The sequence below is a fragment of the Pelodiscus sinensis genome, chromosome 4 (genome assembly GCF_049634645.1).
Source record: "Pelodiscus sinensis isolate JC-2024 chromosome 4, ASM4963464v1, whole genome shotgun sequence".
Taxonomy (NCBI): Eukaryota; Metazoa; Chordata; order Testudines; family Trionychidae; genus Pelodiscus; species Pelodiscus sinensis.
The window spans coordinates 105130886-105158847 of NC_134714.1; the positions used below are offsets into that span (position 1 = coordinate 105130886).

At 43.2% G+C, this 27962-nt stretch overlaps 2 protein-coding genes across 6 annotated transcripts; one reads left to right on the forward strand and one right to left on the reverse strand.

Annotated features, from left to right (window-relative positions):
• On the reverse strand, window positions 1-8313 carry LOC142829202 (uncharacterized). Its single transcript, XM_075927941.1, has 2 exons — window positions 5065-8313; window positions 1-3937 (listed from the first exon to the last, which is right to left on the reverse strand). Exons 1-2 carry the CDS (start codon window positions 5296-5298, stop codon window positions 3242-3244), a joined length of 930 nt encoding a protein of 309 aa, XP_075784056.1. The 5' UTR covers window positions 5299-8313; the 3' UTR covers window positions 1-3241.
• Window positions 8268-27942, forward strand: RNF141 (ring finger protein 141). Of its 5 annotated transcripts, none has more exons than XM_006113850.4 (6): window positions 8268-8406; window positions 12440-12645; window positions 13748-13856; window positions 16693-16874; window positions 22531-22638; window positions 25088-27942. In XM_006113850.4, exons 2-6 carry the CDS (start codon window positions 12503-12505, stop codon window positions 25236-25238), a joined length of 693 nt encoding a protein of 230 aa, XP_006113912.1. In that variant the 5' UTR covers window positions 8268-8406; window positions 12440-12502; the 3' UTR covers window positions 25239-27942. The 5 variants fall into 5 exon arrangements, with proteins under 5 accessions (XP_006113912.1, XP_006113913.1, XP_075784059.1 ...); XM_006113851.4 differs by having other exon boundaries at window positions 8278-8406; window positions 12443-12645; XM_075927944.1 differs by lacking the exon at window positions 8268-8406 and adding an exon at window positions 8470-8581 and having other exon boundaries at window positions 12443-12645.
• The last annotated feature ends 20 nt before the right edge of the window (window positions 27943-27962 follow it).

Consider the following 27962-nt stretch of genomic DNA (forward strand, 5'->3'; position numbering starts at 1 on the left):
CATAAGAAATTAATTACTGAAACAGGTGAGAAAAAAATCCAAGTTATGAAAAAAGGATAAAATCCTTACTGTACTCTTCCCTTTATCCATTGTTAAATAATATTGCTACTGCTGGTATTCTAAGAACAACTAGGCTATGTCTACACTACAAGGTTTTTGTGCAAAAACCAGCAGAGCGTCCACACTTCACACGCGTTTTTGTACAAGTAAATTGGCAGAAGAGAAGGCTTTTTGGTGTAGAGTTATTCCTCTCCCCACGAGGAATAACTCCATTTTGTGCAAGAGTTCTTGCACAAAAAGGCAAGTGTAGACACTCCAGAGGGGTTTTTGGACAAGAACTGGCCTCCAGGAAAAAACACAGGTGGCCTCTTGGATGCTCCATAGCAGGCAATCACAACTCTCTTGATCCTGTCTGCTGGCTCCTCTTAAAGGGACAGGCACCTTGCACAGCCATTGTGACAGAAAGCTTGCCCACAATCAGCTGCTTTGCCGTGTGGCTCTCTGTCAGCACAAATGGCTGAGGAAGCAGGTGCCTGAGACACCCCTGGCCCTGCCAGGGAGTAGCCACAGGGCTCCCAGGACCCCCCCCCCCCCCATCCCCCAGGGGCAGCAAGCGCCATATACCAGCCTGGTCATTGGCAGAAATAGTGAACCTCCTTGAAGGGAGAAGTCGCTCCAGGAACTTCAGGCAAAAAGGCACAATGCCACCATCTATTCCCACATGGCCTCGTCCCTGATGGAGAGAGGTCACCCTGCCTGGACCATGCAACAGGTCCAGGCAAAGTTGAAGGAGCTCCGTCAGGTATATGTAAGGGCAACAGAGTGGTGGGGGTGCTCAGGGGCAGTACCCCACACCTACCCCTACTACAAAGAGCTCCACCACATCCGGGGGGGGGGGGGAGGAGAACCTTCTTCCCCCTCCATTATGGTGGACTCTGGGCTGGAGAAGACCCTGTCCCCGACCCGGAGGAGACAGACGGGCAGGTCCAGCCCCCAACAGAGGAAGAGGAGGATGACTAGGATAGCAGGACCGTCACCCTGTCCCTGGAGCCAGTCCCTGCCAGCCTGGCCATCTTTCAGGCCTCTGAGGAGGCTTGGGAGGGATCTTCAGGTATGTTGGCATGCGCACAGGGTGGAGGAGGTGGCCACACAGGAGGCAGGGGGCACAGTGTCGCGTGAGGTGGTCGGCCAGCACATGCTGCTGCAGTCTGGGCACGTGCAACCATGTGCAGTGGGAGGGTGCGGCACACAGCCACAGCAGCCAGCACCTCAACATGCCTGGGAGCCTGCTGCCAGCCTCATGCCTGGCCACATGAGTCCTGCCCCCAGGGAGGTGGGAAGCACAGCCAGCTGTAAGCAGACTAGCCGCAAAGGCACAGGCACGACCCCAGACATGCTCTGGAGTGCTGCACATAGCACACGGGCATGCCTACACATGCAAGGAAGCAGCTAGTCACACACACACCACAGCGAGCCGCAGCTGTGTGTGCACCCCCCAGGGAAGGGCAGGCTGCCACTCATCAGGGAATCCCACTCTGGCCACACACTTCCCTTGCCTGCTTTGTGTCAGCCGACGGTCAGGGCAGTAAGTCCCTTATGACCGGCTGAAGTTCTTTTAAATTGTGCTTGGTTCTGTTACAGCAACTGAAGGAGTCAGGTTAAAGCTTAAACAGTTACTATTTTATTGTTACAGGGTAAACTTAGTTGTTAAATGCTACTACTGTGTTACAGATAACACAGACACTACAAAGGACAGGACAGAAATTACACTAATAAGTCACTTACAGGTACCATGAAACCTTTTTGGTTCTCTGAGCTCTTATTAAATGCATGCAAAATAGACACATAGCAGGTATATATTCTCACCCCTGCGTTCCAGACTTGGCGTGGCCAGCGTCTTTCTCTCAATCCCTTGGGAAGAAGTAGGGCGAGGTTGGGCGTCCCACAGACCTCGGGAGACAATCAATACCTGCCAGCAGGTATAGATGATTGGAGCTCAAATCGGGTGGGCTGCTGAACCTCTTTTATACCCCTTGGGTCATGTAGGCTTCTTCCTGGTCTCAAGTGGCCAATTAGGAAAAATGGCTTTGAATGCCAAGTTTCCCACGAAGGGTGCAAAGCATAATTTACACCTGGGAAAAATGCAGACAATGGGCACCTCTGGTATGTGATGGGCGAAGATTCTTCTCCTGGGACAGTGCAGGCGTGTCAATTACTGGTACTAGCCATCAGGGCGACGGGAGGCCCCGGGTCGTCAGCTAGCCCATTTACTGTCTGGTTTCTGTTTATGGTAGAGTCAGGGACAGGCAGCAAACCTGTGTTCCCAGGGCATCAAAGGCTGACTGCCTTTCTCTTGCTCTCTGGGGGGGGGGGAACAAAATGGGGCTCGTGGAAAAACAAGATGGGGTTTTTGTGTCTGGCTACACTTTGCCACAGTGTGTGTGTGCAGTCCTCTGGCCACCTTGGGGACCCTGGGACACAGGGTGTGCTGTACAGGCCACACATGGCCTTGCACCCAGGACATCCCCCTCCTGCAGGCTGCAGACTATTGCGGTCACTGCTCACAGAGGAGGGCACAGCCAAGGGAACATGTGTGCAGGGAGGACTAACAGCCCCTCCCTCTTGTGTGTTCTCCACAGCCAGACCAGTCAGGACAGAGGGCCAGGCCATGCCATGCCACCGCAGCCAAGCCTGGGGAGGAGCTTATGCACAACATCCATGCCACCTTATCACGCAGGCTGAATGCCGACCTTGAGTGGTGGCAGCAGGTGTGGAGTAACCTCATGGCGCGCTGCGACACCATGCGCGGCATCCTGTCCCACATGGGGAACAGCCACCTGCTGCCACTGCTCCTCCCTTGCACCCTCCTGCCCCGTCACCTATACCCATGGTCCACCTGTCTGCCCACTCTGCCATGCCTCTCCTCCCTCCCCATGCCATGCCTCTGCTATCTCCCTTCCCCATGGCCATGCCTCCTCCCCCAATCATGCTTATGGCCCCTCTTATGGCCCCTCCTCCTGCCCCCCACCAATCCTGGCCCCTCTCCAGCTGCCCCTTCAGCCCACCCCATTGCGGTCCCCAGACACGCCCAAGCCCAATGACGTCCCCACACCCAAGGATGCTCAGCAAACTGCTCCAACACTCCTCCCAATACTGATCCCCCTCCCAGTTCACTGATCCCCCCTCCCAGTTCAGACAGCTCCCCTCCCCCTGCCCACCCTCGTTTCTATTTAATAAATAATTAGTCATTTTGTTTGAAAACCAAGCAGGTGTGAGGGGGAAGGGTGAAGCCCCTGTTATGGAAGCCCTTGGGAAAGTCACTGTGGTTCCTGAGAGAACCTCTCCCTGAAGGCCTCCCGTATGTGCACCCAGCCTGATGGGCCTGGCGAGTTGTAGCTTTCCAGAGCTTCTCAAAGCCATGGCCATAGCCCTCGTGAGTGGCCTCTGCCACCCACCCCCGGAGAAAGGCCTCTCCCTTGCACTCCACTAGGTTGTGGAGCACACAGCAGGCTGCCGCCACCTTGGGGATATTGTGCTCCCCAACATCCAGGTGGGTGAGGAGGCAGCAGAACCATCCCTTCAGACACCCGAAGGCGCACTTCACCTGGAGGCAGGCTCTGTTGAGGTGGGCGTTAAAAATGTCTTTGGTGTGATCCAGCTGTCCGGTGTAGGGGCGCATTAGCCAGGGCATTAGTGGGTATGCTGCATCTCCCACTATGCACACTGGCATAGTCTGGTTGCCCACCAGAAACTCCTGTTGGGGAAAAAAGGTGCCCACTTCCAGCTGGGTGCACAGGCTTGAGTTCCTAAATACTTGGGCATTGTGAGCCCTGCCTGACCACCCCACATAAATGTTTGTAAAATGGCCCCATGGTGCCCTCCAGGTCGTGGATGCTGATGACTCTGCAGAGCAGGAGAGAGTTGATGGCCCAGATGACTTTCAGAAGGAGAGAAACACACAATACAGAGAATGAGAGAGGGGTTGTGTGCTCCCAGTGGGATGTGGGCCCCCCCCCATTCTAGAGGAACCCCCCTGTGAGCCCATGCACGCCACCCCTCTTCCCCCTCCCCAAGCCAGTGTGAGGCCAAGAAGGCACCAGAACCCGGGGCCAGGGCTTTCCCCCCACCTCCAGTCCACCATGTACAGTCCCCAGCCCCCCTGTCCTGAGGGTCTCTGTCATGACCATGAGGGATGGCCAGCAGCCTGGGGACTAAGGGGTTAACTATATCCCTGTACCTAGCCAGGTCTCTGCTCAGCCAATAGAAATGCAGATAGGGATTTCAAACTGAGACAAAGGAATTTTGGGGTTTTCCCTCTTTGTGTCTGAGCCAGTTTTGCTCTCTAGGTACTGAGGGAGACAGAAGACATGTTTCTCTCCAAGAAAAAGACTCTTCATAATGTGTAAGTAGGGTAAAGTCTAGATAAATCCATCAGGTTGTATTGTTTTCTGGTTTGGGGAATTTGGATCTGATGTCTGTGCTGTTAGAAATGGGTTTTCCTCTCTTTTGTAATTAAGGAATTACAAAAAGGGAATTACCCCCCTGAGCCTGTGGGGGTCCCCCATGAGTATATTAATTGGTGACTTTTCCCATCTAGTCATTATGCTTGCAATGGTACTATTGTTTTAATAATAAAAGTTCTTTCTTTTTTTTTAATTAACCTAGTATTGGTTCATTTCTGTGTCCTGGAAAATCAGTCTGTGGGATCTGCATGCCTCTGGTGAGGGGACAGCAATCACAGATTGCAATTTGTATTTTCTCTTCTCTTTTTCAATCTCTTTAAAGAAAAGAGCTTGGGGTGCCCTGAGGTTGATTTCAAGTGTCCACCTCTGTTTGTGGGTTCAAAAGCACTTGATGGTGGCAATGGATTCCCCAAAATCTGGGTATTAGGATTTTGGGGGAAGTTTTTGTACCAACGCCTGTAGAGATCAGGTTTTGGGGTTGCTTATGTGGGCTCCCACTTCTGCATTCATCGTGCCAGAGTGGGGAATCAGCCTTGACAGTCTCCCTTATACAGCACCCTTCCCCCACCTGTGAAGCGGCTGTAGCCTGTGATCTCCTTACCTGCATCAGGATGTCCCCAATGGTGGACTTCCCCACTCCAAACTGGTGGTGCCACCAAGCAGTAATGTGGCCAGGTTCCAGAGGGAGATGGCGACTCACTTCTGGAGTGGGATGATGGGCCACAGGTGGGTGTTGCATCATTGGAGGGCCGGGGTGAGCCAGACTCCTGGCAGGGGTGAGCCAGGAGTAGGCTCCTGGAAGGTGGTCTTCCACATGCAGAAGTTCTGGACCCATTACCGGTCATCCCACTGCTCCAGAACCAGCTGTTCCCACTAGTCTGAGCTGGTTTCCAGCCTCCAGAATCTTCTGGGTATGGTGGGCTGGGGCAGCTGGAGTGGAGCACCCGCAGTCAGACAGAGGCTGATCAATATCTTGGGGTCCACCTCCAGCTGGAAGAGGACCGCTGTTTGAGGCAGGCACTGCAGGTAGTGCAGCATGGACCTAGGGTCTGCCGCATGCCATGGGGCAGCTCCTGCTCCATAGCACAGGGCACAATAGGCAAAAGCTGTGTGGTCACCAAAAAAGTACAGAGCAGACACAGCAGGCACTGCTGAAGCTTAGCTTTGCTAAAGGGGCTAGCAAGCAGGAAGCAAAGACAGAGAAGTGGTTGTCCAGGGAGGTCCCTTTTAAGCATGCATCTGTGGAGGGCTCCGGCAACAGCACTCAAGAGTGGCTGTTGACCTCTAGCCTGGCTAGAACTGGTTCTGAGTGGCTATATATGCAGGAGAGCATCCAATAGTGTGGACTCTCTCTTGTGCAAAAGCATATCTCAAAAGTGATGTGCTTTGAGGTGTGGACATGCTTTTGCGCAAGAAGCTTTTGTGCAAGAACTCTTGCACAAAAGGCTTCTTGCGCAAAAACCCTGCAGTGTAGACAAAGCCCTACAGAATAGAACCTTGGGCCAAATCCTAAACTCCTGACACAAGATTCTGCCTGGCTGATATACAAATCTGCTGTGGCAGGATAGGAACAAAGGCTATGTCTACACTAACAGCTGTTTTTGCGCACAAACTGATGGGAATGTCCACACCTCAAGTGCATTTTTGGCAAAAAAAACCCTCCAAAACCCAGTAAATCAACAGGACAGAGTAGAGTTATTCCTCTCCCCACAAGGAATAACTCCTTTTTGCGCTACAGCTCTTGTGCAAAAAAGCAGGTGTGGACGTTCCACAGGGGTTTCTTGCGCAAAAAGAGGTTATCAGGAAAAGCACAGGTGTTCTGATGGCCATTGCACAAGAGAATCCATGCAGTGTGCATGCTTTCTTGCGCAAAAGCACATCGCTTTTGAAATCTGGATGCGCTTTTGCGCAAGAAGTTTTTGTGGAAGGTCTCTTTCGCAAAAAGCTTCTTGCGCAAAAATCTTGCAGTGTAGACAAAGCCAAAGAGACTTTTACCATCCTTCTGCATCCCATATAAAGGTCAAGCAGAATTGCAGCCTTTGAACACTCTGACAGAAATGACCGGCTCTCTTCCTATTCCCCCTGAGCTCTCGAATACAGTTAGATGGGAAATAAAGACCTGGTCCACAGTTTCTGATGAAAGGAACAGATGGTTTTACATCCATTGTAGGCTGATTAAGGAACTTCTGGTTAGGTCTTAATCCAGTGCCTGACTTTTTGAACCCAAACACAGGCTCAGAACTTTATTATCTAACTGAAGATGGTCAAGCTCAGTCATTGCATACTGCTCCTTGTTAATCACCATCTCCAGAAGTCTCAGAAATAACAGTGAACTTGAGCTTTCTACAAGAATGACTGGTTCAATCCAACAGATAATTTGTATTATTCATTCAAAAGTAACATGGGTTGGATTCCCATACTTAGGCTCCAGATGTTTGCTGACCTTATAGAAAGAGGGAGGGAAGTGTGTGTACTGTCTGCAGGAAATACGCATTACTTTACATGTCTAAGCCAAATCTTATTTGGAATACAGGGTCTTCTTTTCTATAATTTTAATGGCATTTATTATAGTGGGTGGAGCAACTCCGTTAAGTAAAGAACACTAGCTGTGAAAGCTTTCCGGACTATGACAATGCAAGTTGTAGGATTCTCTATAATGTCTTTACACCTGGAATTTCCTGCTGTAACTGTTCTTTCTCTCATAGTAAAAATTAATCCCTGGTGTGAGTTATCTTTTAGTATCTTCCACACATGACCAACATTCAGGCCCAGATCTTCTGCAATGGCTGAAGATGACACAATTTAGCTCAGCACTGAGTTTCAATGTGACTTCTAATCTTCCCCAAGGGTGACCACAAACTTAATCTTAAATACACTGGTTGAAAATGGTTCTAAGGAACCACTACAGCACCTAGGGAGTCACGATTCTTGCTTCAGCCACAATCCTTATTTCAAGGATCTTATAGGAGCAAGCCTCTTTGTTCTCTCTATCAGAGGATGTCCCTTCACTCTGTCTACCCTCACACAGCTAGCCAAAATAGCTTTATGACCAAAATTCATCAGTGGGGTGGCACTAAACAGCCAGAACACAGAGGGGGTACTGCCTATACATCAGAACTGCCTCAGAAGCTGGTATACAGAAATCCATGTTTTGGAAAGACATTTCCTTTTTACATAACCCTTAAAAAAAGCCACAGGTCTGGAATTCACAGTATTAGGATGAAAAGGAAATAGTATGTTACATCATGAAATCCTGACTATTTGGATAGGGAGGAACAAATTATAGCCCACATGAGCCATACCAATCAGTAACTTTCTTTATCCCTTCTCTGCTGCCAGCCATGATGTGGGGCAGATTACAAGCATGGCTTGAAGGGGGTGTCACTGAGGCGTGGTGAAGGTGAGCTATGCTATGCCACAGGTACAGCAGGCCGGGGACAAGACAGCAGGAAGCAGGGCAAAGTGAGGCACGTGCTGAAGAAAGCATCCAGCCCCACCTTCTTTAATGCCAGAGCCCTCCAGCCACATCCCTCTCCCCAGCCCCTCCGCAGGGGCGCACAAGCCGGAGATAGAGAAGCCCCGCCAGGCCTCCCGCTCCGTGCGTGCCCTGCTCTGGCCAAAGGCCGCGGCAGCGTCTCCGAGCAGGCGAGCCACCTTCCGTCACCCTCACACCCCCTGCTGTGCAGCCCCCACGGGCCCGCCTCTGAGCAGGCCTGGCACGTGACAACCGCACCACTAGCCCGGGGCCTCTCCTCTCCAGGTGAGGGGCGGGGCGAGAAGGGGGCGGGGCAAAGGGCGGTTTCCTCTCGGTCTCCTAGCAACCGCTGCTAAGGCGCGTAATACGTCAGCGAGGCGCGCCGCCGGGTTCCATTTCTGGCGGTTGGATGTTGGGGAGCCCTTCCCCCCCAACCCGCCGGCGGGGACAGGATGCCGGGCGATTGTGGTGAGGCCGCCGCTAGGGCCGGACGCGGCGGGCTGGCCCGGATAAAAGGCTACGGGGACCGAACTCCTCCCCGCCTCGGGCCGTTCGTCCTGGCAGCCGCTCGTGGCGGCGTCCGGGTAGCGGTCAGTGGGGGCCACTTCCGCGAGTTCTACAACCTCAGATTAGCCCCCAGCGGGTACGCGCCTCGCTCGGGCGCTCACCCGCCGCTTGGGCTGCCAGGAGAGCCGCTCTGGTCCCGCGGTCGGACGTCACTGGGGCGCAGGCCGCGTGGTGGCACGAGCTGCAGACGTGCCTTCGAGGCGTACCGGCTAGGCCTGGGCAGCGCCCGCGCGCGGCAGGGCAGCGCTCTGACAAGCGTGCAGAGCCGCAGTAGCAGCACAGCGACGTGATGGTGCTTGTGCGTGACAGTCCGTGGTTTGCACCGCAAACTCACAGTAAACATGGCCGGGCAGGTCTGGGTGTGCCAGAGCGGAAAGTGCGGCGGTCGTTCGTCTTGCACTCTCCAGTCAGTAACCGGAGAGCGGAATAGATGTGCCTGCGTGACTTGAGTGCTGAATAATGTCGTGTTAGGGCTAAATTGTATAGTGACTGATGCAGACCGTTCAAATAGAAAATACGGGTGTTTAAAACAGGAATGCAAAGTCAAGGATATAGGTTTAGGGCTTGTCTATACTGGCAAGTTACTGTGCTGTAACTTTCTTGCTCAGAACCCTCTTCACCCAAGTGCAACAAGTCACAGCCCTGTAAAGCACCAGTGTGGACAGTTACAATGCAGGGAGCCATGCTCTTGGCACTGTTAGCTACTCCCCTTGTGGTGGTGGCTTATACCTAGAGCAGGGCTACTCAACACATGGCCCATGGGCTACATAGTTTAGGTTTATGTGGGGCTCAACAGCCAAAACAAAAAAGGCAATATAATGGACCTCTGTTGATATGTGATTTAGTAATTAAATTCCTGGACTGTCATTGTTCATGAAAAGTGCTGTCATATGGGTGGAAATTGGGTAATTATTGCATTTTATTAATATCAGCAGAACTGACTTAAATGGGGCCTGTATGTTGTGTAGTCTTGCCTTAATTTTTGTATTTATGCCCATCACTGTGAAAGAAGCTATTTGCATATACGCAACCACGCTTAAGTTGCGGCCCTCAGCATGTGCTGTGAGTATCATTGTGGCCCCCAGAGCTTCTAAAGTTGAGTGGCCCTGACCTAGGCTATGTCTACACTACAGGGTTTTTGTGCAAAAACAGACATTTTTGCACAAAAACCAGTGGAGCAGCCACATCTCAAGCGCATTTTTGCACAAGAAAGTCTCCAGTCAGTCAACAGAACAGACGGCTTTTTGCGGTGTAGGTATACCTCCTTCTACAAAGCATAACTCCTTTTTGCGCAAGAGTTCAGCAGGGGTTTCTTGTGCAAAAAGAGCCTATCACAAAAAGCCATCAGAACTTTCTTGCGGAAGGGTGTCCATGCAGCGTGGACGCTTTCTTGAGTAAAAGCACATTGCTTTTGCGATGTGCTTTTGAGGTATGGATGCACTTTTGCGCAAGATTTCTTCCACGGAAAGATTTCTTCCACTTTGTCTGCAGTGTCGACAAAGCCCTAGAGTGTTGTGAGAGCTCTGTTTCGGTGCTCTCGCCTTGACCAGACTGCTGCTTTCAAGTGCTGCTGATAGACAAAGCCTTAGACTTGATTACGCTGTTACTTGTCATAGCTATATAATTTCAGAGTAACTGAAGAGGGAAAATACCTATTAAGTAATCTATTCTCCATAATTTTGGTCTTTCAGCAATTACATTATAAACCCTTATTTTCTGGATGGCTTAACTTGGTTGTAAAATTGACTAGTTTGAAAATTACTTGTGGTCTTAGCGTGGCCTTTAAATTATCTTATGAAACACTCCAAGTTCTGTAGTTTCAAAAGCAATTTACCATTGTTAAGTCAATATGTTAACTTCTTCAGCTGAAATTTTTCTAACCAAATGTGGATTATGTTCTTTTGTCTTTATGCAGAAAATATAAAAGCAATCAGTTTCAAAAGGCAACTTTTTGCACATATGCCAGCTCTTTAATTTCCAAACTGTTTTGTTGTGATATTAGATGCTAATAGATTGGCATATCTTTGCCATTTGTGCAGCCCTATTGAGATGCAGCAGCCCCAAGGATTCATAATTTAAACAGGTTTACAAGGAAACACAATGAATAGAGGAGGCAGGGAAAGATTTATATGTGAGAAATGGAGGTTATATTAGTGAAAATTCTTGGGGAGAATTCACAGAACCTGAGAATAGAACTTGGCCTGAATTTTACAATTAATTTAAAATTTTTGTTACCTTAATGCATAATATACCTGCATATCTCATAGTAGACCTCTGAAAAGAAAATGTACTTTTCTCAACTAACACATTTCAACTATCTTCAAAATTGTATGTAGTTGGAATTAGGGATTTAAATTAGGTTATTTTACTAATCAGGTAGTTGACAGAATTTTAATCTGTTAGTCTATAGGGGAAGACAGCCAGCTCAGTCCTGGCTTGTGCTGGGACCAAAACCTAGCTCTGCAATTTAAAAGGCGGTAGGAGGCAGCTTAGGTCTTCTTGGGTCCCTCCCCCTCCCCCCCCATACCACACACAAACATACAAAGTTCCCCACCCAGAATCCCTTTATCCCCTCAACCCAAGGGTCAGTGGTCAATGGCTCGATGTCAGGTTGGCAGACGGTTTCTAGCGGAGTACCCCAAGGATCTGTTCTAGAACCGGTTTTGTTCAACATTTTTATTAATGACCCAGATGAAGGGAGGATTGCACCATCAGCAAGTATACAGATGACACTAAGCTAGGGGGAGAGGTAGATATGCTGGAGGGCACGGATAGGGTCCAGAGTGACCTAGACAGATTAGAGGATTGGGCCACAAGAAATCTGATGAGTTTCAACAAGGACAAGTGTAGAGTCCTGCACTTGGGATGGAAGAATCCCAAGCATTGTTACAGGCTGGGGACTGAATGGCTAGGTAGTAGTTTGGCAGAAAAGAACCTGGGGATTACAGTGGATGAGAAGCTGGATATGAGTCTACAGTGTGCCCTTGTAGCCAAGAAGGCTAATGGCATCTTAGGGTACATTAGGAGGAGCATTGCCAGCAGATCTAGAGAAGTGATTATTCCCCTTTATTCAGCGCTGGTGAGGCCACACCTGGAGTACTGTGTCCGGTTCTGACCCCCCCCCCCAGTACAGAAAGGATGTGGATGCATTGGAGAGGGCCCAGCAGAGGGCAACCAAAATTATTAGGGGGCCGGAGTGCATGACCTATGAGGAGAGACTGAGGGATTTGGGTTTGTTTAGTCTGCAGAAGAGAAGAGTGAGGGGGGATTTGATAGCAGCGTTCAATTTCCTGAAGGGAGGTTCCAAAGAAGATGGAGAGAGGCTGTTCACAGTAGTGACAGATGGCAGAACAAGGAGCAGTGGTCTCAAGTTACAGTGGGAGAGGTCTAGGTTGGACATTAGGAAAAACTATTTCACTAGAAGGGTGGTGAAGTACTGGAATGGGTTGCCTAGGGAGGTGGTGTAATCTCCATCCCTAGAGATTTTTAAGTCTCCGCTTGACAAAGCCCTGGCAGGGTTGATTTAGTTGGGATTGGTCCTGCCTTGGGCAGGGGGCTGGACTTGATGACTTCCTAAGGTCTCTTCCAGCACTCTGATTCTATAACCCTGACTCCTGCACCTCCTACATCTTTCTGCCCTGAGCCTCGCTTAAGGACCTGGTAAATGTGCTAATTCTGTATATAACGGGAACAATTTCTTAAAATTTATGAACACAAGAAGCCTTTTCATAAGTTGCTAGTTTAAAACTTAACACCCACAGAAGTGTTATGTTTTGTTCCTGTGTTACATTATGAATGTATAAGGCTGTGTCTATAGTAATCAATGGGTGACTTTTCTAAACTCCTTAGTATGTAGGTTGCTGTGCTTAAAAGGAAAGGGACAAAAGGGAGCTGTGACTATTGCCTTTAATATAACTTTTAAAAATGTATTTAGCAGAAACACCACAAATGACTGAAGCCTCCTTTCTGCTTGAACATTGAGCCGAAGAACTTCATCATGGGTCAACAGATTTCAAACCACACACACACTGTTATTAGCAAGTTGCCAGAAAAATTAGTAAAACATGCATCTTTGGTTCGAGAAAGTGGCTTTCTGACTTATGAAGAGTTTCTGGGGAGAGTAGCTGAACTTAATGATGTGTAAGGCTGCATGTCCTTTATTCTTTCCCATTATCATGTTGGACAGAAACTATGTACAGAATAATATCTTAGATTATGAATAAGCCTATTAAACTTTCAAATATATATCCTTAAATTCTCCAAGCCCACACAAAGATTTAAATTATTTTTATTGAATCAGCCAAATCTATTAATATCACATTAGTCCTCATTTGTCTTTTAAATAATTTTCTTAAACATAGACAATTTAAAAGTGTGCTTTAAAGCAAGTCTTTAAATATTTAAAGATTCAAGTTTTTTACTATTAGTCTCAAATTGGAGGATTATCTATTGATGTTTCATTTATTTATATTTAAGTGTGTGTATATAATCCTTAGCAATTACATAACTCATTATGGTCCTTAGTAGGATTGTGAACACGTGCATGGTTATACGCAGCCCCCCTGCCTATATCAGAGACAGCAGCAGGGGGAGGCCGGAACTGGTGCTTGTGGGGTATCAATGTAGCTCTCCTTCCCCCAGTGCTGCAGTGCAAGGGTGGGGGCTGGCAACAGGCACAAGCATCTGCTCCCACAGAGCCACCTACATCCCCCATGCTGCTGCTTTTGATACAGCAGCGGCAGCGCGGAGGAGTGGAGGCAGGTAGGAGCTAGTACACATGGGGAGTCAGCTTTCAAGCTCACTCCCTTCAAGTGTCAGGCAGCAGCATGGGTTGGAAGAGAAAGTAAGCAGCTCTGCGGTAGCTGGCACATGCAGGGAGCCACCTGCCTCCATAATGTTGCCTCTGATAAGTACAGGGTGGAGGGATTGGGAGCCAGTGCTCATGGGGAGCCATCTTCCTCACTCATCCCCTCCCCCCCATGTAAACTTGCAACTGCTGAACATTTCAGCAGTTACATGTTTACAAAAATAAACCCATTTTAGCATCCTTAGTCTGTAAATATGCCCCAAGAGTAATTTTAAGCAGATAGGAAGCCCTGTTGATTTCTGGGGCATTGATATAATTGCTGTTCAGGTTTAAAAGCAGGTGGGTAAATGATGCCAGTCTCCAAATTTCCTTTTAAAAATGATTCACCAAGCACTGCCTAATACATAATGTCGCATTAATGTGACTCTATTTCAGCACCACAAAGTTGGCTTCTGGCCAGGACAAACATCTGCTGTTTGAAGTGCAGCCAGGTTCTGATTCCACTGCTCTTTGGAAGATGGTGGTTCGGATTCTCTGTACTAAGGTAAAATTATCAGAATCTTTAACTCAGGATTTTTTAATCTTTTGGTAACTGAGAACAATTAGGTTTTCAGTAAAAATCTCATTGTTCAGTACTATATATTTGAAAAATATTTTGAGGTATTCCTATGATGTTAGGAATACCTAACAGTTAGGCCTAAAATGTCAGTATCAACAGTGATCTTTCCATGACTGATTTTAAAGTATCTGCAATCCTGTCATTGGAACATCTTTCTAATGTATAAGAAACAGAAAATGAAACAAACTGAAAAATAAATTAGTTTAGTTTTATAGTCCCAAGCTTGACAGAAGTTGCATTTTAGTAAAGGACACTCATTGTCAACCCACTGAGTAATTTAATTCCTACACTCTTAAAGTGATTTAAAAAAAATTGACCTTTAATGGTATTACCTTAGGCCTGATTCTGCAAGCTGAACCATTCAGGTAAATCACTTTTATTAGACAGTCACATGACTGTAGCAGTTCAACTATGACTACATCTTACAGGATCAAACTTCATTGTGACAGTTAAGCTAGCAGTTAATTTTAGGAACAACATAGGGGTTTCCTTGACACTGTTAAAAATATATAATTTACAGCTACAGTCACATGTGCAGCAATAAATGTGTATGACTTCAATTTAATTTTTTTTCTTGTGAGACTGCTCTGTGCCATACTGAAACTCAGTGAACTCACTTGTTCGATGCTTTGTCCTAAGAAAGCAAATAGGGCTATTTTGGAATATTGACTTGTTAGTTTTGCAGTTGATATTCATCCCACAAAACTGGAAGTTGACATTGAAATTCAAAAGGTAATAATATACTAAATCAGTATAGCAACTGTTAAATGAATGTAACTGTTCTTGCTGCTGGAGGTATTACTGAAGCAAGGTGTTTTGTAGTGAGGATCCTGCAGTGATCTGTTCTTGGTGTAATATTGATCAGTGATTTGGCAAGAAAAATAAAATAATTAATCTTAAAGTTTGCATATGTCAGATAAATTGGAGGAGTGGTAAATAAATGACAGGTCAGTTACACATAGTGATTTTTTGCTCCTCTGATAAACAGGGCACAAACAATGCAATCTTAATATAGTCAAATGCAAGATTGTACATGTAGGAACAAAAAATGTAGGTAACACACTTCCTTCTCTTTTATCCTGGGTAGAGATGACTCAGAAAAAAATTAAAAGGCAATGATGAATGATCAGCTTGTTGGTGTGAGTCTAAAAGGGCTAATCTACTCCAGGGGAATATCAAGTAGGATTAGGGAGTGGAATTACCATTGTATATTGCATTAGCGGGACTGTTATTTGTATATTGTGTCCAGTTCTTCTGTCGGTGCTTAAAGACATTGGAAGAATTGATCAGGATTTAGGAAAACATTACAAAAATAATTTGAGTTATTAAAAATCCAGTTTACAGTAAGATCTTTAAGAACCTAATCCATGTATCTGATCATAGAGACAGTTAAGAGATGACTTTATTGTGGCTTATACAAAACTACTTGAGGAAGAGATTCTGGTATTGGAAGGCTATTTAATCTAGCAACCAAAAGCATAACACATTCAAATGACTAGAAATTGAATTTCTGCAAATTAAAATAAGGCAGAAGTTTTTAATTGCATTCTGCATTCTACACAAGCGCTTTCTCTCTCTCTCTCTCTCTCTCTCTCTCTGCTTTTTTTGTGAGTACTGTCACCTTTTTTTGGGAGCACTTGCCGCTATCCCCCGGCACAGCCCCCAGCCAGCCCTGGGAGCACTTGCGCTGTACCCGATGGAAGCCCGCTTGGGACACGTGGCAATTAAAGGGGCCGCGACCACATTTTGGTCCCGATCTCCCTGGTTCTCCCTGGAACTTTTTTTCCCCCCTCAAATTTTTACCGAATTTTTTTTGAAACCATCTGGCAACCCTAGTACCGGCACTTTTTTTTTTGTTAACAAAAAAACAGTGTGTGTGTGTGTGTGTGTGTGTGTGTGTGTGTGTGTGTGTGTGTGTGTGTGTGTGTGTTAATTATCTGGAGAGAGAGAGAGAGACCCTCCCTCTCTCATTGGTTATAATAACATAGCTTAATATTTAAATCACAGTGTTTTAATATCATGAGCTGCAAAGAGCTTCAGGACACATTATAAAGAGCCCCTTGAGGTTCCCAGGCTTCAGTCTGAGCAACAGTTCTTAGTTCATCCAGAAGCTATTTGCTTTGAAATGGGAATCACTGATTGAAAGCTTATAGCTTGTGTTGACCATAAAAATCTATTATTTTAAGTATCTTTAAAGACTACATGTTCTGCTTTTTTATATAGCTCGCTTGATGGTGCGTATTTTGTAATGCTTTATAATTCTTAGGGTTTTTTAATTCTTTTATACTTTAGCTTGTGACACTATCCAGAATCTTAATAAAGCTCTTGAATTCCTTAATTTAGCCTAGCTCACAAGACTATTCTCTGGAGCTAACAATTTTAATAAAGCTATTTTTAAAAAATTTTAGCTTATATATAGAGAGTGGTGAGAGGAAGAACAAGATTTTCATGATGACTTTCATCAAGAGAACCATCATTGTAGTTATGATACGTTATATTGTATAACGTAGATACTGGCTAGCCTAAACTAAGCCCTAAAAATGAAACAATTGATTTCTGTCCAAGATTTTTTTTATGCTTCAAGTTTTTAGATATAAACCCTTTTAATGGTATCTTAGTCTAGTCTGGTGTAAATTTCACACTTAATCTTGTATTTTCCAGTGCATTTCATCATATTTGCCTACCTATGTTCAGAAATTATGGCAGATAAAGTACATATTTGTTACGTAATACAAATCTATTTATAAACTTTTATCTTTAGATAAACAAAACAAGTGGCATTGTAGAAGCTTCAAGAATTATGAACTTATATCAGTTTATGCAGCTTTATAAAGACATCACAAGTCAAGCAGCAGGAGTTCTTGCACAGAGCAGTGCCTCTGAAGGGACTGCTGCAAGTCTATCATCTCTGTCATCTTGCCAGGCCAGCTTATGGATGGGAAGGTAGTTCAATATATATATATTTGTGTGTGTGTGTATGTGTGTGTTATATACACCCTCCAAAATCATATTTAATCTGAACTGTTACCATCCAACACCCTGAAATTTTACTGATAAATGTGGGTAGAGCAGATTTTGTCTGCCAAACAGCGAGGATGCCACACCACACCATTTTTGGAAAATCCTTGTAATCCATGTAGTGGACTCTGAATTACCATGGTACATGTACACAATGGCTACGTCTACACTGGCCCCAAATTCCGGAAAAGGCATGCAAAGCAGGTAAGTCAGAATAGGGAAATCCGCGGGGGATTTAAATATCCCCCGCGGATTTAAATAAACACGTCCTCCGCTTTTTTTCCGGCTTGGGGGAAAGCCGGAAAAAAGCATCTAGACTGGCGCGATCCTCCGGAATGAAGCCCTTTTCCGGAGGATCTCTTATAAGAGATCCTCCGGAAAAGGGCTTCATTCCGGAGGATCGCGCCAGTCTAGATGCTTTTTTCCGGCTTTCCCCCAAGCCGGAAAAAAAGCGGCGGACGTGTTTATTTAAATCCGCGGGGGATATTTAAATCCCCCGCGGATTTCCCTATTCTGACTTACCTGCTTTGCATGCCTTTTCCGGAATTTGGGGCCAGTGTAGACGTAGCCAATAGGTTTGGAAAGCCTTTTTAATGAATATTTAATATTAATCTAGTATATGTCGCATCTTCTGAGTGAGGAAACAGAAGGAAATGAAATCAGCTGTGTCTACAAAACTGTTTTCAGTAATGTTTGTTTACACAGACAATGCTTTTGTTCCACTTACATTTTCTTTTCCCCTTTTTACATTTTGGCATGTGGAAATACCCATCTGTTGTCATTTGAAAGTCATCAGTTCTAACCATAATTTAACCTGTAAGACTGGAAAAATATGAACTGGCTTATAGGTGTTGACATGCTGCTTTATTAAGTAGGAGGAAAAGCAACAGACTGAGATCAGCACATGCAGTACCTTTTAGTTTAAAATTTACAAAATAGTTAACATGTAAATGTAGTGGCAAGAATCCTTGCATCCTATCCTCATGTTGAAACGTTCTTATTGATAACTCTTTTTAATTGTAAAGCTTGTATTGCCTTTAAAGTTAAATGTGAAAGCTGAAGTAAAGTAGGGAGATGTTTTAAACAATGATTACTAAATGGAATAATTCACTGTAAAATAACGCCATGTTTCTGAATAACAGGCAAGGAAATAACTATGATTTATAAAATTCCTGATTGCCAGCTTTGCTATAAACAAGTTACTAAGCCTGTTAAGTACCTTTAAAGTCTGCAAATGCCAGTTCTTGGGAGTAAGAGAAAGGGACATTACTTCAAATAAAGACAGTACAGTGTTTCAAAATTGACTTAGAAGTGGTAGCTTAGCAATTTAGGAGAAATTTGTCTAGAACTTGATTTAGTATGAAAAAACCCCCTCATAGAATCATAGGGTTGGAAGAGACCTCAGGAGGTCATCAAGTCTAACCCCCTGCCTAAAGCAGGACAAACCCCAACTAAATCAGCCCAGCCAGGGGTTTGTCAAGCTGGGACTTGAAAACCTCTGTGGATGGAGATTCCATTCCCTCTCTCAGTAATGCCATTCCAGGGCTTAACCACCCTCCTAGTGCATGAGATGGGAAATTATTTTACTATCTCATGCACTTTCAAAAAAAGTCATTGTTCTGGCTTTAAGAAGGGAGAACAAATGTTGCCTAGATACCACTAGGGATATTAAATTTTGATTAATCAGCTAAATTGAGTCGTCGATGGAATTTCCATCAACTACTCAATTAGTCTGTTGATGCGCATTATCCCTGCTGTGCTTCTGCCTTTTAAATGTAGTAAGAGCTTCCCATGGCTTTTGCTACATTTAAAAGGCAGAGGTGAGGTGGGGAACCCAGAGCGAGTGGGGACTCAAGCAGTCCCTGCTCCATGCCAGGTCCCAACTGCTGCGCCTCTCTGCCTTTGAAATGTTGCAAGAGCAGCAGGTTTGGGTCCCAGCACAAGCAGGGACTGGTCCGCACTTGCAACATTTCCCCTACTGCACCTCTGCCTTCTCCCCTCCCCGCAGAGATGGTGCTGCTCCTCCCTACCACCTGATAGAGGCAGCAAGGGGTGGGGGAAGCAACTAGTCGAGTAGTGACTTTACTACCTGATAAGCTTAGGCTTAGTCACTAGATACCACTTAACAGGGATGCTGGAACTTTGTCTGTTAACAAGGAACTTTCCCAAAGCAAACACTGGCAGGGATACCTGAAAATCCTGATGTAGATAGGGAAGCACTTCTTTTGTGTTAGTGAAGTGTAACCTGATTTCAAGAAAAATTAACCTTCTATAGGATAAATAGTGGCTTTGCCTATTTACACTTGGGCTTGCACCAGTGCAGCTATATCAGTGCCTGGAAAAGACTACCTTATTCTCTTGTTGACTTCTTGGCATGGGGATATTTTGGTCCTTTCTCTGAGCTGTTGGTATTGTATGGTTCCATTACAGGCAGTCCCCGGGTTACATACAAGATAGGGACTGTAGGTTTGTTCTTAAGTTGAATCTGTATGTAAGTCGGAACTGGTACATATTGTAGGGGAAACTCTAGCCAAACATTTCTCCAGAGCTCAGTTTTATTCTCCCACACCTCACTTCCCTCAGTCCTTTATTCTCAAGCTGAGGTGTCTGCTGAGAAGCCGCTCCGCGTCTGCCTGGTCTGCTGGGGGGGGGGCGCTAGCTTCGCGTCTCCCTGGTCTGCTGGGGGAAAGCAGCTAGTGCGGGGTTGCCTCACCCCATTTGTAAGTAGGGATCCGATGTAAGTCGGATCCATGTAACCCGGGGACTGCCTGTAGTGTAGTTTGCATTCCTTAAATTTAGTACATTCTACTTAATCATATGGCTTGCGCTTTGGGATTCTGTGATAGTTGTTCTGGCTACTAGATAAGAAGCTTCTGGAGTTGTACACTGTTTGCTTCAATGTTTTAAGCAGATAATTTTTCATGGCAAAACTTCTGTGGTTTTTGGTGTGGCTGTAGAAAGCATTACTAGGAAAAATACATTTTTAAATCTATGATAAAGTCAATATTATGAAGATTATACATGACAGCATGTGGGATGCTTTTGTGAAGGATAGCGTTTAGTAACACTGAAGCTCAGTTCACTGAGCCATGCAATACTGGAGTTACTTGGATGTAATGATGGACAGTATCTGTTTCTCTGCTTTAAAGATATATGAAAATATTTGTCAGACTTAGACCTTAGGATTAGAAGGGACCATCCTGATTTACCACAAGATCACTTTTTCAGTTTAAGAGCAAAGTAAGATCTACCTCAAACCCAAATATCTTTGCCCCACTTCCTTCTTGCTCCTTCTTCAATGCACTGCCCCTGCTCCATCCTCACTCACTTTCACCAGGATAGGCTAGGGGGTTTGGAGTGTGGGAGGGACTCCAGGCTTAGCCCAGTGTGGGGAATTGGGGTCCAGGAGGGATTTCATGTCATCTTCCAAAAAGTGATAAACTAAACTGGAATAGGAAAGTTTTGCAAGCCACACTTTTTCTCTTGTTTAATTTCCTGTTTGTTTTGCTTAGGAACACTCAGACTTGTGTTTTTGGGCAGTACTGATTTACTGATGCACTAACGCTGCCTAGCAAATATATTGTCATATTTGGGAAAGATATTTTCCTGCTTTTTTAGTCACTCTGACAGATGGACACTGATGTGTTCCCATTTGTGTAACTGGCATAAGAGGCTCTTTTTTGGAAGCTTGATATACTGTGCTGGTGTTCAGTTGTGAAGTGATAAGACTGGAGTATATGAAAAAATAAATCTATTTTTTAAATTGTTTTAAATTGACATGTATCTGACAAAGTGGGTCTTTTCCCACGAAAGCTTATGCTCCAATACGTCTGTTAGTCTGTAAGGTACTACAGGACTCCTTGTTGCTTTTGCAGATCCCGTCTAACACGGCTACCCCTCTGATATTTTTTTAAATGTTTTTAGAAGGAAAGCTCAGGACTCCTGTCCATTTAAATTAGATGTTTGATATAAATTACTTGTGGCAATATGCCTACCAAATGGAAGTAAAGAGTTTGAAATGCTATTTGTAATAAGCTTGAGTGAATTTAGATAGCATCTTCTAATTTATCATATTATATTCTATATCTAAAGATGCTAAAAACAAACAGTGAAGCTCTTTCAAATAGTGTTCTACCTTTGTGATCTGTTTTTGTGTGTGAAATGCTCACTTGGCTAACATTCTTTCAGGTGTTTGTTAGCTCCTCAAGTCACAGAATAAAAATAGCAGATATTATCTACTTAATTTTTAATTTCATCTTAAGCTCTTTAAGTTGAACAGTTTCCCACACTGGTGTTGCATCTAATGTGTTTTGAATGGGAAAGTAAATTTTGTTCTCTAACATCAGTGAAAAATAAGAGAATGCTTATATCATCCTTAAAATTTAAGGCTTTCTATTTGTGACCTAGTTAACCTTGTATCTTCTCATGTCATTTGTATCCAGTACTCTACTTTCTGGCTCATTTATAAATTAGCTGTGTGCGTTTTCAAGGGCTTTGTCCTATGATTCTATATTCTGGAGGGGATATTGTTTAGAAGATCTATGGTCATTTTTTTAAATGAAATCAAATGCTTTCTTTGGCTGTTGTCAATAATGAAGACATTCTTTACAAATATAAGATGATCAGTCATTTGGAAAGGAAATTCCAGGCATATACCTGGCCCTGAAAGAATTGTTGAGGACCAGAAAAAAAATGCTAGCCATTACATTAGCTGGCATGCCAACTGTAACTATATTAAAATAGTTCACAAAATGTCTAACCAAATGACTATCCAAGTTAGTCTCTCATTTTTGCTAAATGGTCACAAACCAGGGCACAGTTACTCTAGATAATGCACTGGGGAATCCCTCTCTATAATGTTACCTTCATTGTCCAGCATCCTAGTGCTTTATTTTGAAGATACAGATTGATTTATGCCCCTCCCCAGCCCCGGGCAATCTTTAAACTGTTGTTCTCTGACATCAGCATCAGCTGCAGTGTTATGGAAAAGGCATTCTGTCAGTGATCCTACTAGTTGGCAGGATTCTTTCTTTAAATATCTGTTAACAATTCCAGATGGTAAACAAAATGTTATCCTTAAGTCAAAGTTTAATTAATCTAAAAGCTGTATCTGCTTTATAGTGGCATTTTGGCCATTGAAACCAGAATCTGTCCCTGCCCTTACTGTAAAACTTAATGTCACTTGTTTGGTCAAAAGATGCAACACGCAGACTTCTATTGTCAGTATGGAAAGTGATGAGTATAATCCTTTGTGAGACCAAAAGAGGTAAAATGGCACAATAATAATAAAAGTAATCCTGTTGAAGCTCTAGTTCCCTTTAATTTTTTGACAATAACTTTTGGCAAAAAATGTTGCCGTAGACCTGTTGCATAATGGATGATGATCTTATCACCTCACCCACAAAACAGAAAAAATACTAACTGGAAATTGTTTAAGCTCCTTCTGCTTATTTATCACTAATCTGAGCATTTATATCTATTGAATATGACTAGTCTGTATGTGCAGAGAAGGAATATTTTGAGGTAGAAGTATAGTGTTGAATTTGTTTTCACTGACTAATACAATTTTTTTCTACTGCAGAGTTAAACAGCTGACTGAGGAGGAGGAATGTTGCATCTGCATGGATGGACGTGCTGATTTGATTCTTCCATGTGCTCACAGCTTTTGTCAGAAGTGCATTGATAAATGGTACAACACTTTTTATATATTTTGAGTGATGTACATATAGGAACCCTGAGCAAATTCCAGGATTGCAGCAAAGCAAGGGTCACTTCAGAATTTGCAAGCATTTGATTAACAACTTGAACCAGAAAAAGCTCCAAGGCTTAATAACTAATGCACTAGGGCAGTGGTCTCAAGCTTTTTATGCCCAAGATTACTTTTTAAATGTCAGAACAAGCCAAGATCTACCCATCCTTCCCCCAAGACTCCACCACTTCCTTGAAGCCCTGCCTTCTCTGTTCTCCTCCTCTCTATCACTTGCTATCCCTGACCCTTATACACTCTCAAGGTATGGCTACACTGCCGCTTTTTTTTCCGATTCTTCTGTAGGAACAGGATTTTCCAACATTTGGCCTGTCTAGACTGGGCCAAATGTCAAGAAAAACCTCCTTCTTTCGGAAGCCCCCCTATTCCTCACGGAATGGGGGGAACAGAGGTTGCTGAAAGAGTGTGTTTGCTCTTCCGCTAAAAAAAGCGGAAGAACAAACACATCCCTGGATACAGAAGAGTTTTTCTGAGATACCTCTGGTACCCCAGAAAAAACTCCTGCAGTCTAGTCGTACCCTCGCTGGGTTGAGACAGGAGATGCGGACTCTGGGGTGGGAATGAAGGATTTGGGTGTGGGAAGGAGTGAGAGGTGCAAGCTCTTGGAGGGAATTTGGATGCAGGAGGAGGTGAAGGAAGGGATGCTGGCTTAGGGAGGAGGGTCCAGGCTGAGGAGTGTTGGGGTCAGGTGGAGGGTTGGGGTACTGAGCAAGCCACAGGCTTGTAGATGTGAGGGTGCAGGATTTTGGGTTGGGGTATGTGAGGGGCTCAGGGCAGGGAGGTTGGGAGCTTGATGGGCTCAGGACACAGATTTGCAATGTGTGGATGGTGCAGAAGTGTTGCGGCAAAAGACTGGGGGAAAATGGGAGGGGCCCCGAACGCCTCATGATCGACTGGTCGGGCCCCCCGATCGACCAGTCGATCACAATCAACACATTGGTGACCATGGCACTAGGGAAACTCTCTCTGTAATGCAACCCTCATTGTTCAGCACCCTAGTGCAGTGCAGTATTTTGGAGAGATTGATTAATCTACCCCTTAGGTGACATCAGCATCAATTGCAATGTTATGAAAAATATTCTATAATATTCAGGGAATTCACTAGTAGCAGTGAAAGTTGATGATAAATGCCTAATTATATTTAAAGCAAGTTAATTAAAAATTAGAGGAACTGGATTTATTAACTTTGAATTGATGCAAGAGAACTAGAAATATCTTAAACTTTTTGTAGCGTGCTGCCCATATTATTCTTTATTTTTGTAAAACGTCGTAGATCATCACGTGAAGTGTTCGAGGAGAGGAAAAGCAGAAATGCATTGAATCTGGCCTTTTGATCTGTTCAGGTCAGAAGTCCCACGGTTTCTCTTTAAAAATAAGTCCAATCTTCTGAGTGTTACAAGCATAAGGAAAATGGAATGCCCATTAATTTTTTTGAATAAACATTGTAGAAAGGATAATTTTAGGCATTTAAATTGAGAAATTTTGCTAAATAGTATTTTAAACTGTATGCCTAACTTTTATTTTACTATATAGTATCAAACGAGACATGATACCAGCAACAAATTGCCATAAAGCCGCCTCCTTTGCTCAAAGGTTAGAGCTGAGGTCATGCTGTTGATTAACATGCTAGTCTTTAGAATCATGGAGAAAAATCAGAGAGCCAAGTTCAGCTCTGCTTTTCTTGGGCCCATTCCATAGTAATATAATGGGAGTTGGCCGTTTACTCTATGGCTAATTTTGGTCTATTACATTTAATTCTCTGTGGTTATTTCAAACTCTTGATGAGGACATGATCTTTAACACTACTCGCGCAATATGAATCTTACTGAAAAATTGGATCCCTAGGTATAATCGGACTTTTCTACTTGCCTTGGGCTATTAGGAATTTATGCCTATTTGCATTGCAGAGCATGGTATCTCTACTGTGTGAATGTGTTAGTTTCTACAATAGTGATTGACAGAATTGTTAACTGGGTTCCAGATGCATAATCTCTATAGTAGTATGAGTCAAAATAAAGTTTGATGTCTAGATTCCAAAACAGGCTCAATATGGTTAGAGCTGGAAAAATTTTTAAATTAACATGAGAAATTGAGAGTCATTAAAACAATCTTTTATACTATTTTAATCATTTAAGAATATTGTTGCATTCAGAATTGTGTAACTTTGAATACAAAGACACTATTCAAATGATTGGGTTTTCAGTTATGCTTGTAGTCACCAGGTCCAAATAACTTGTGTAGAATCTTTAATGTACAGAATAGGCAAAGGCTGACAGTGAAAGCAAAATGCTATGTAATATTTGCATCTCAGAAGTGTGCACAGAGTTATTTGTTTGGTTTTTTTAACCAACTATTTGTTTTTTCTAAACAGGAGTGATCGCCACAGGAACTGTCCTATTTGCCGTCTACAAGTGACTGGGACAAATGATTCTTGGGTAGTGTCAGATGCACCTACAGAAGATGATGTTGTTAGCTATATACTCAACATGGTAGATGAAGCAGGCCAGCCTCACAGACCATGATATTGGTGACTACTGATTAAAGTGCTTGAAGGTTTCATTATCATGAACATTTGCTTTTCCGATTCAACCATATTTCATGCCATTTAGATGTCTCTTTGGTTGCTGCAACCTAAATCTACACTGTTCCTTTAAAACACAGGATATATGAGCCAATAGTTCTGGGTGCATTCTTAACTTTTAATATGTAGCTTCATTAAATGATCTAAATTGTTAGATCACTTTAATGCTTGTAAAGGTTACATTTACAATGCCTTTTCTGTCAAAATTAAGCGCTATTGGAATATTTTTATTAGTATTTGAATTATAACATAAGAGTGTTGCTGTACCAGCTTTTTGAAGACTATCAGGGGAACTTTATTATAGAAGATGCAGTGTTTTATTACTGAAGGACCTGCCTTGCATCCTTTTTCTTCATAAGTAATCCTTGTTCACACAGTTCAGTGTGATGACTCACAGATATAAAGATTCCTAACATGAGTTAGGATTACACAATAACTAAACTGAAGATCTGAAATTTAAGAAGCATCTTTTCCCTTTCCCTCATTGGTCATTTGTTGCCATGTATTAATTATATGTATTGAGTTAATGTTTAGCATAGAAAACTGTTTGTAACCTATTCTTGGGGATCACAGAAACCAGTCCTATCAGAGTGTGTGCTTTCCTTTTTCCTAGCACAGTATACTTTTTAGAAGGCTATTTTATCTGATATTCTAAAATTGCATAGAAAACAAAGCTGTACTAAATAGCTTTCCACACAGACCCAAAGGTTAAAACAATATATTTCCATAGCTTTTTTGTTGTTGTTGCGTGACAATCAAAAATTGTCTTGCGCACTAAGCATATGTGAAAAGAACTCACATGCATCTGATGAAGTGGGTCTTTGCCTATGAAAGCTTATGCTCCAATAAATCTGTTAGTCTATAAGGTGCCACAGGACTCCTCGTCACTTTACTGAAAGGCTTCGTATAGTATCTGTCATGGTTTTGTTTAGTCTTGATGCTTTTGCTTCATTTTTCCTGAGTTTTCAAAGTTACAACATTATGCATACTTCTTTAAAAAAAAAAAAGTGATAAGCTAAATTGGTGCTGTACTTAATTTCTACAAGTGCAATATGCCTTTTTTGTAGCAAGGAGAAACTTCTGCTTTAATAATAGCTTCATTTTGCTTCAAATCAAATGTACAGCTCTGAAAATCTGAAAAAAGCAGTAAAAACACTACCTACTTGTGTGTGTTTTTGCAGCAAAATAAGTTTTTCTCTATTAAAAAAAAATAACATGCAAGTGCACAAGGTACAAGCTTTGCATTCTGTCATACATAAAATGACACTTTGAATCAATTTAATTGTTCTTTTTTGCAATTAACAAATTGAACTGACACTTAGAGTTGTATATATACACTTACATGCAGATGCTCCATTGAATAAAAATGGCAACAAATTCTTATATTAAATTGTAGTTGAATTTGCCATACATAATAAGCCTCAGTTTCAAGCTAAAACTCTGTCATAGAGGGGGGGTCTAAATGCTATGAGTACCTGGGCTGGAATTACAAGTTTTTATTGATCCCTATTAAAATAGTAACATTTCTAACCGCAAACTATTTTAATTTATATTCCTTTCTACCCAGCATTCAAGATATTAAAAATAACTTAATTTTAAAAGGTTATTTTATATTTGACACAATCAAGCATCTGAAATCACTAAATTCTCAGGTTGGGTTTATTTTTTTGAAATAGTAAAAAAATGAACTTATTTTTTGAATGCTGATTCTTTGATTTGGGCTTACATGTACTCATGAAGGGTACATCTATACAGCAGAGTTTAACTTGAAATAAGCTATGCAAATTGAGCTATGTCAATTGCATAGCTTATTTCAAAATTGGAAGCATCTACACAGCACTTAGTTCAAAATAGAGCACTCTTCCTCTGACTTCCCTGACTCCTCATACAATGAGGGTTACAGGAGTCTGAGTAAGAAATCTTCCAGATTGACAGTATTTCAACATTATTTCAAAATAACTGCCTGTTATGTAGTCGTGGACTACGTTATTTTGAAATAATGTTAGTTATTTTGAAATAGTGTTACTGTGTAGATGAACCCTAAAATAATGCAGACAGGTTGTTAACTACAACATTGTTACACACATTTACATCACTAACTAAAGCAAAAACTGTATATTTAAAAAGTGAAAATATAAACTTTATATTTGATACACTTTTTAAATTAAGCTCCTCTAGTGCACCCTAATGTGCTGTAGGTACTGTAATGTGTGCCTTGTAAGAAAGTACTGTAAAAGGATGTGATCACTGAAATATAGTTCAGTAGTAGCAATATTTCATACTTCAGTAATACATTTAGATGAATACTTGAAAAGGAAGACGCTCAAGAAGTTACTTGTAGGTGGTAGTGGATTTCAAAAGTCTGTTTGAATGTGAATTAGTGTAAATAGCATGAGAGGATATGAAATTGCTGTTTCGTGCTCTGTACTCTAGCACGGAAGTGATTATTTCTTAAAAGGTTTGATACGAGGGTACAGATTTGCACACTATTGATTGTATTGATAGCTAAAGGCATTTCAAGGTATTGTAATTTGTGTATGAATTGTACAATAAATACACAATGTTAAAGGAATTCTAAATTTAAGGCATTTCCTAGCTTCTCAAAAATGATTTATTGGAAAAATAAAGCTTTAATTTCAACTGAATTCCATCATACAGGAACATA

Excerpts from the sequence above, each read along its gene's own strand:
- LOC142829202 (XM_075927941.1), bottom strand. The coding sequence starts at position 5,298 with ATGGGTCCAGAACTTCTGCATGTGGAAGACCACCTTCCAGGAGCCTAC. Across the intron at positions 3,938-5,064 it reads TTGGGGACATCCTGATGCAG|TCATCTGGGCCATCAACTCT; the intron begins GTAAGGAGATCA and ends TCCTTCTGAAAG.
- RNF141 (XM_075927942.1), top strand. The coding sequence starts at position 13,019 with ATGGTCCTTAGTAGGATTGTGAACACGTGCATGGTTATACGCAGCCCC. Across the intron at positions 13,267-13,747 it reads GCGCGGAGGAGTGGAGGCAG|CACCACAAAGTTGGCTTCTG; the intron begins GTAGGAGCTAGT and ends ACTCTATTTCAG. Across the intron at positions 16,875-22,530 it reads GCCAGCTTATGGATGGGAAG|AGTTAAACAGCTGACTGAGG; the intron begins GTAGTTCAATAT and ends TTTCTACTGCAG.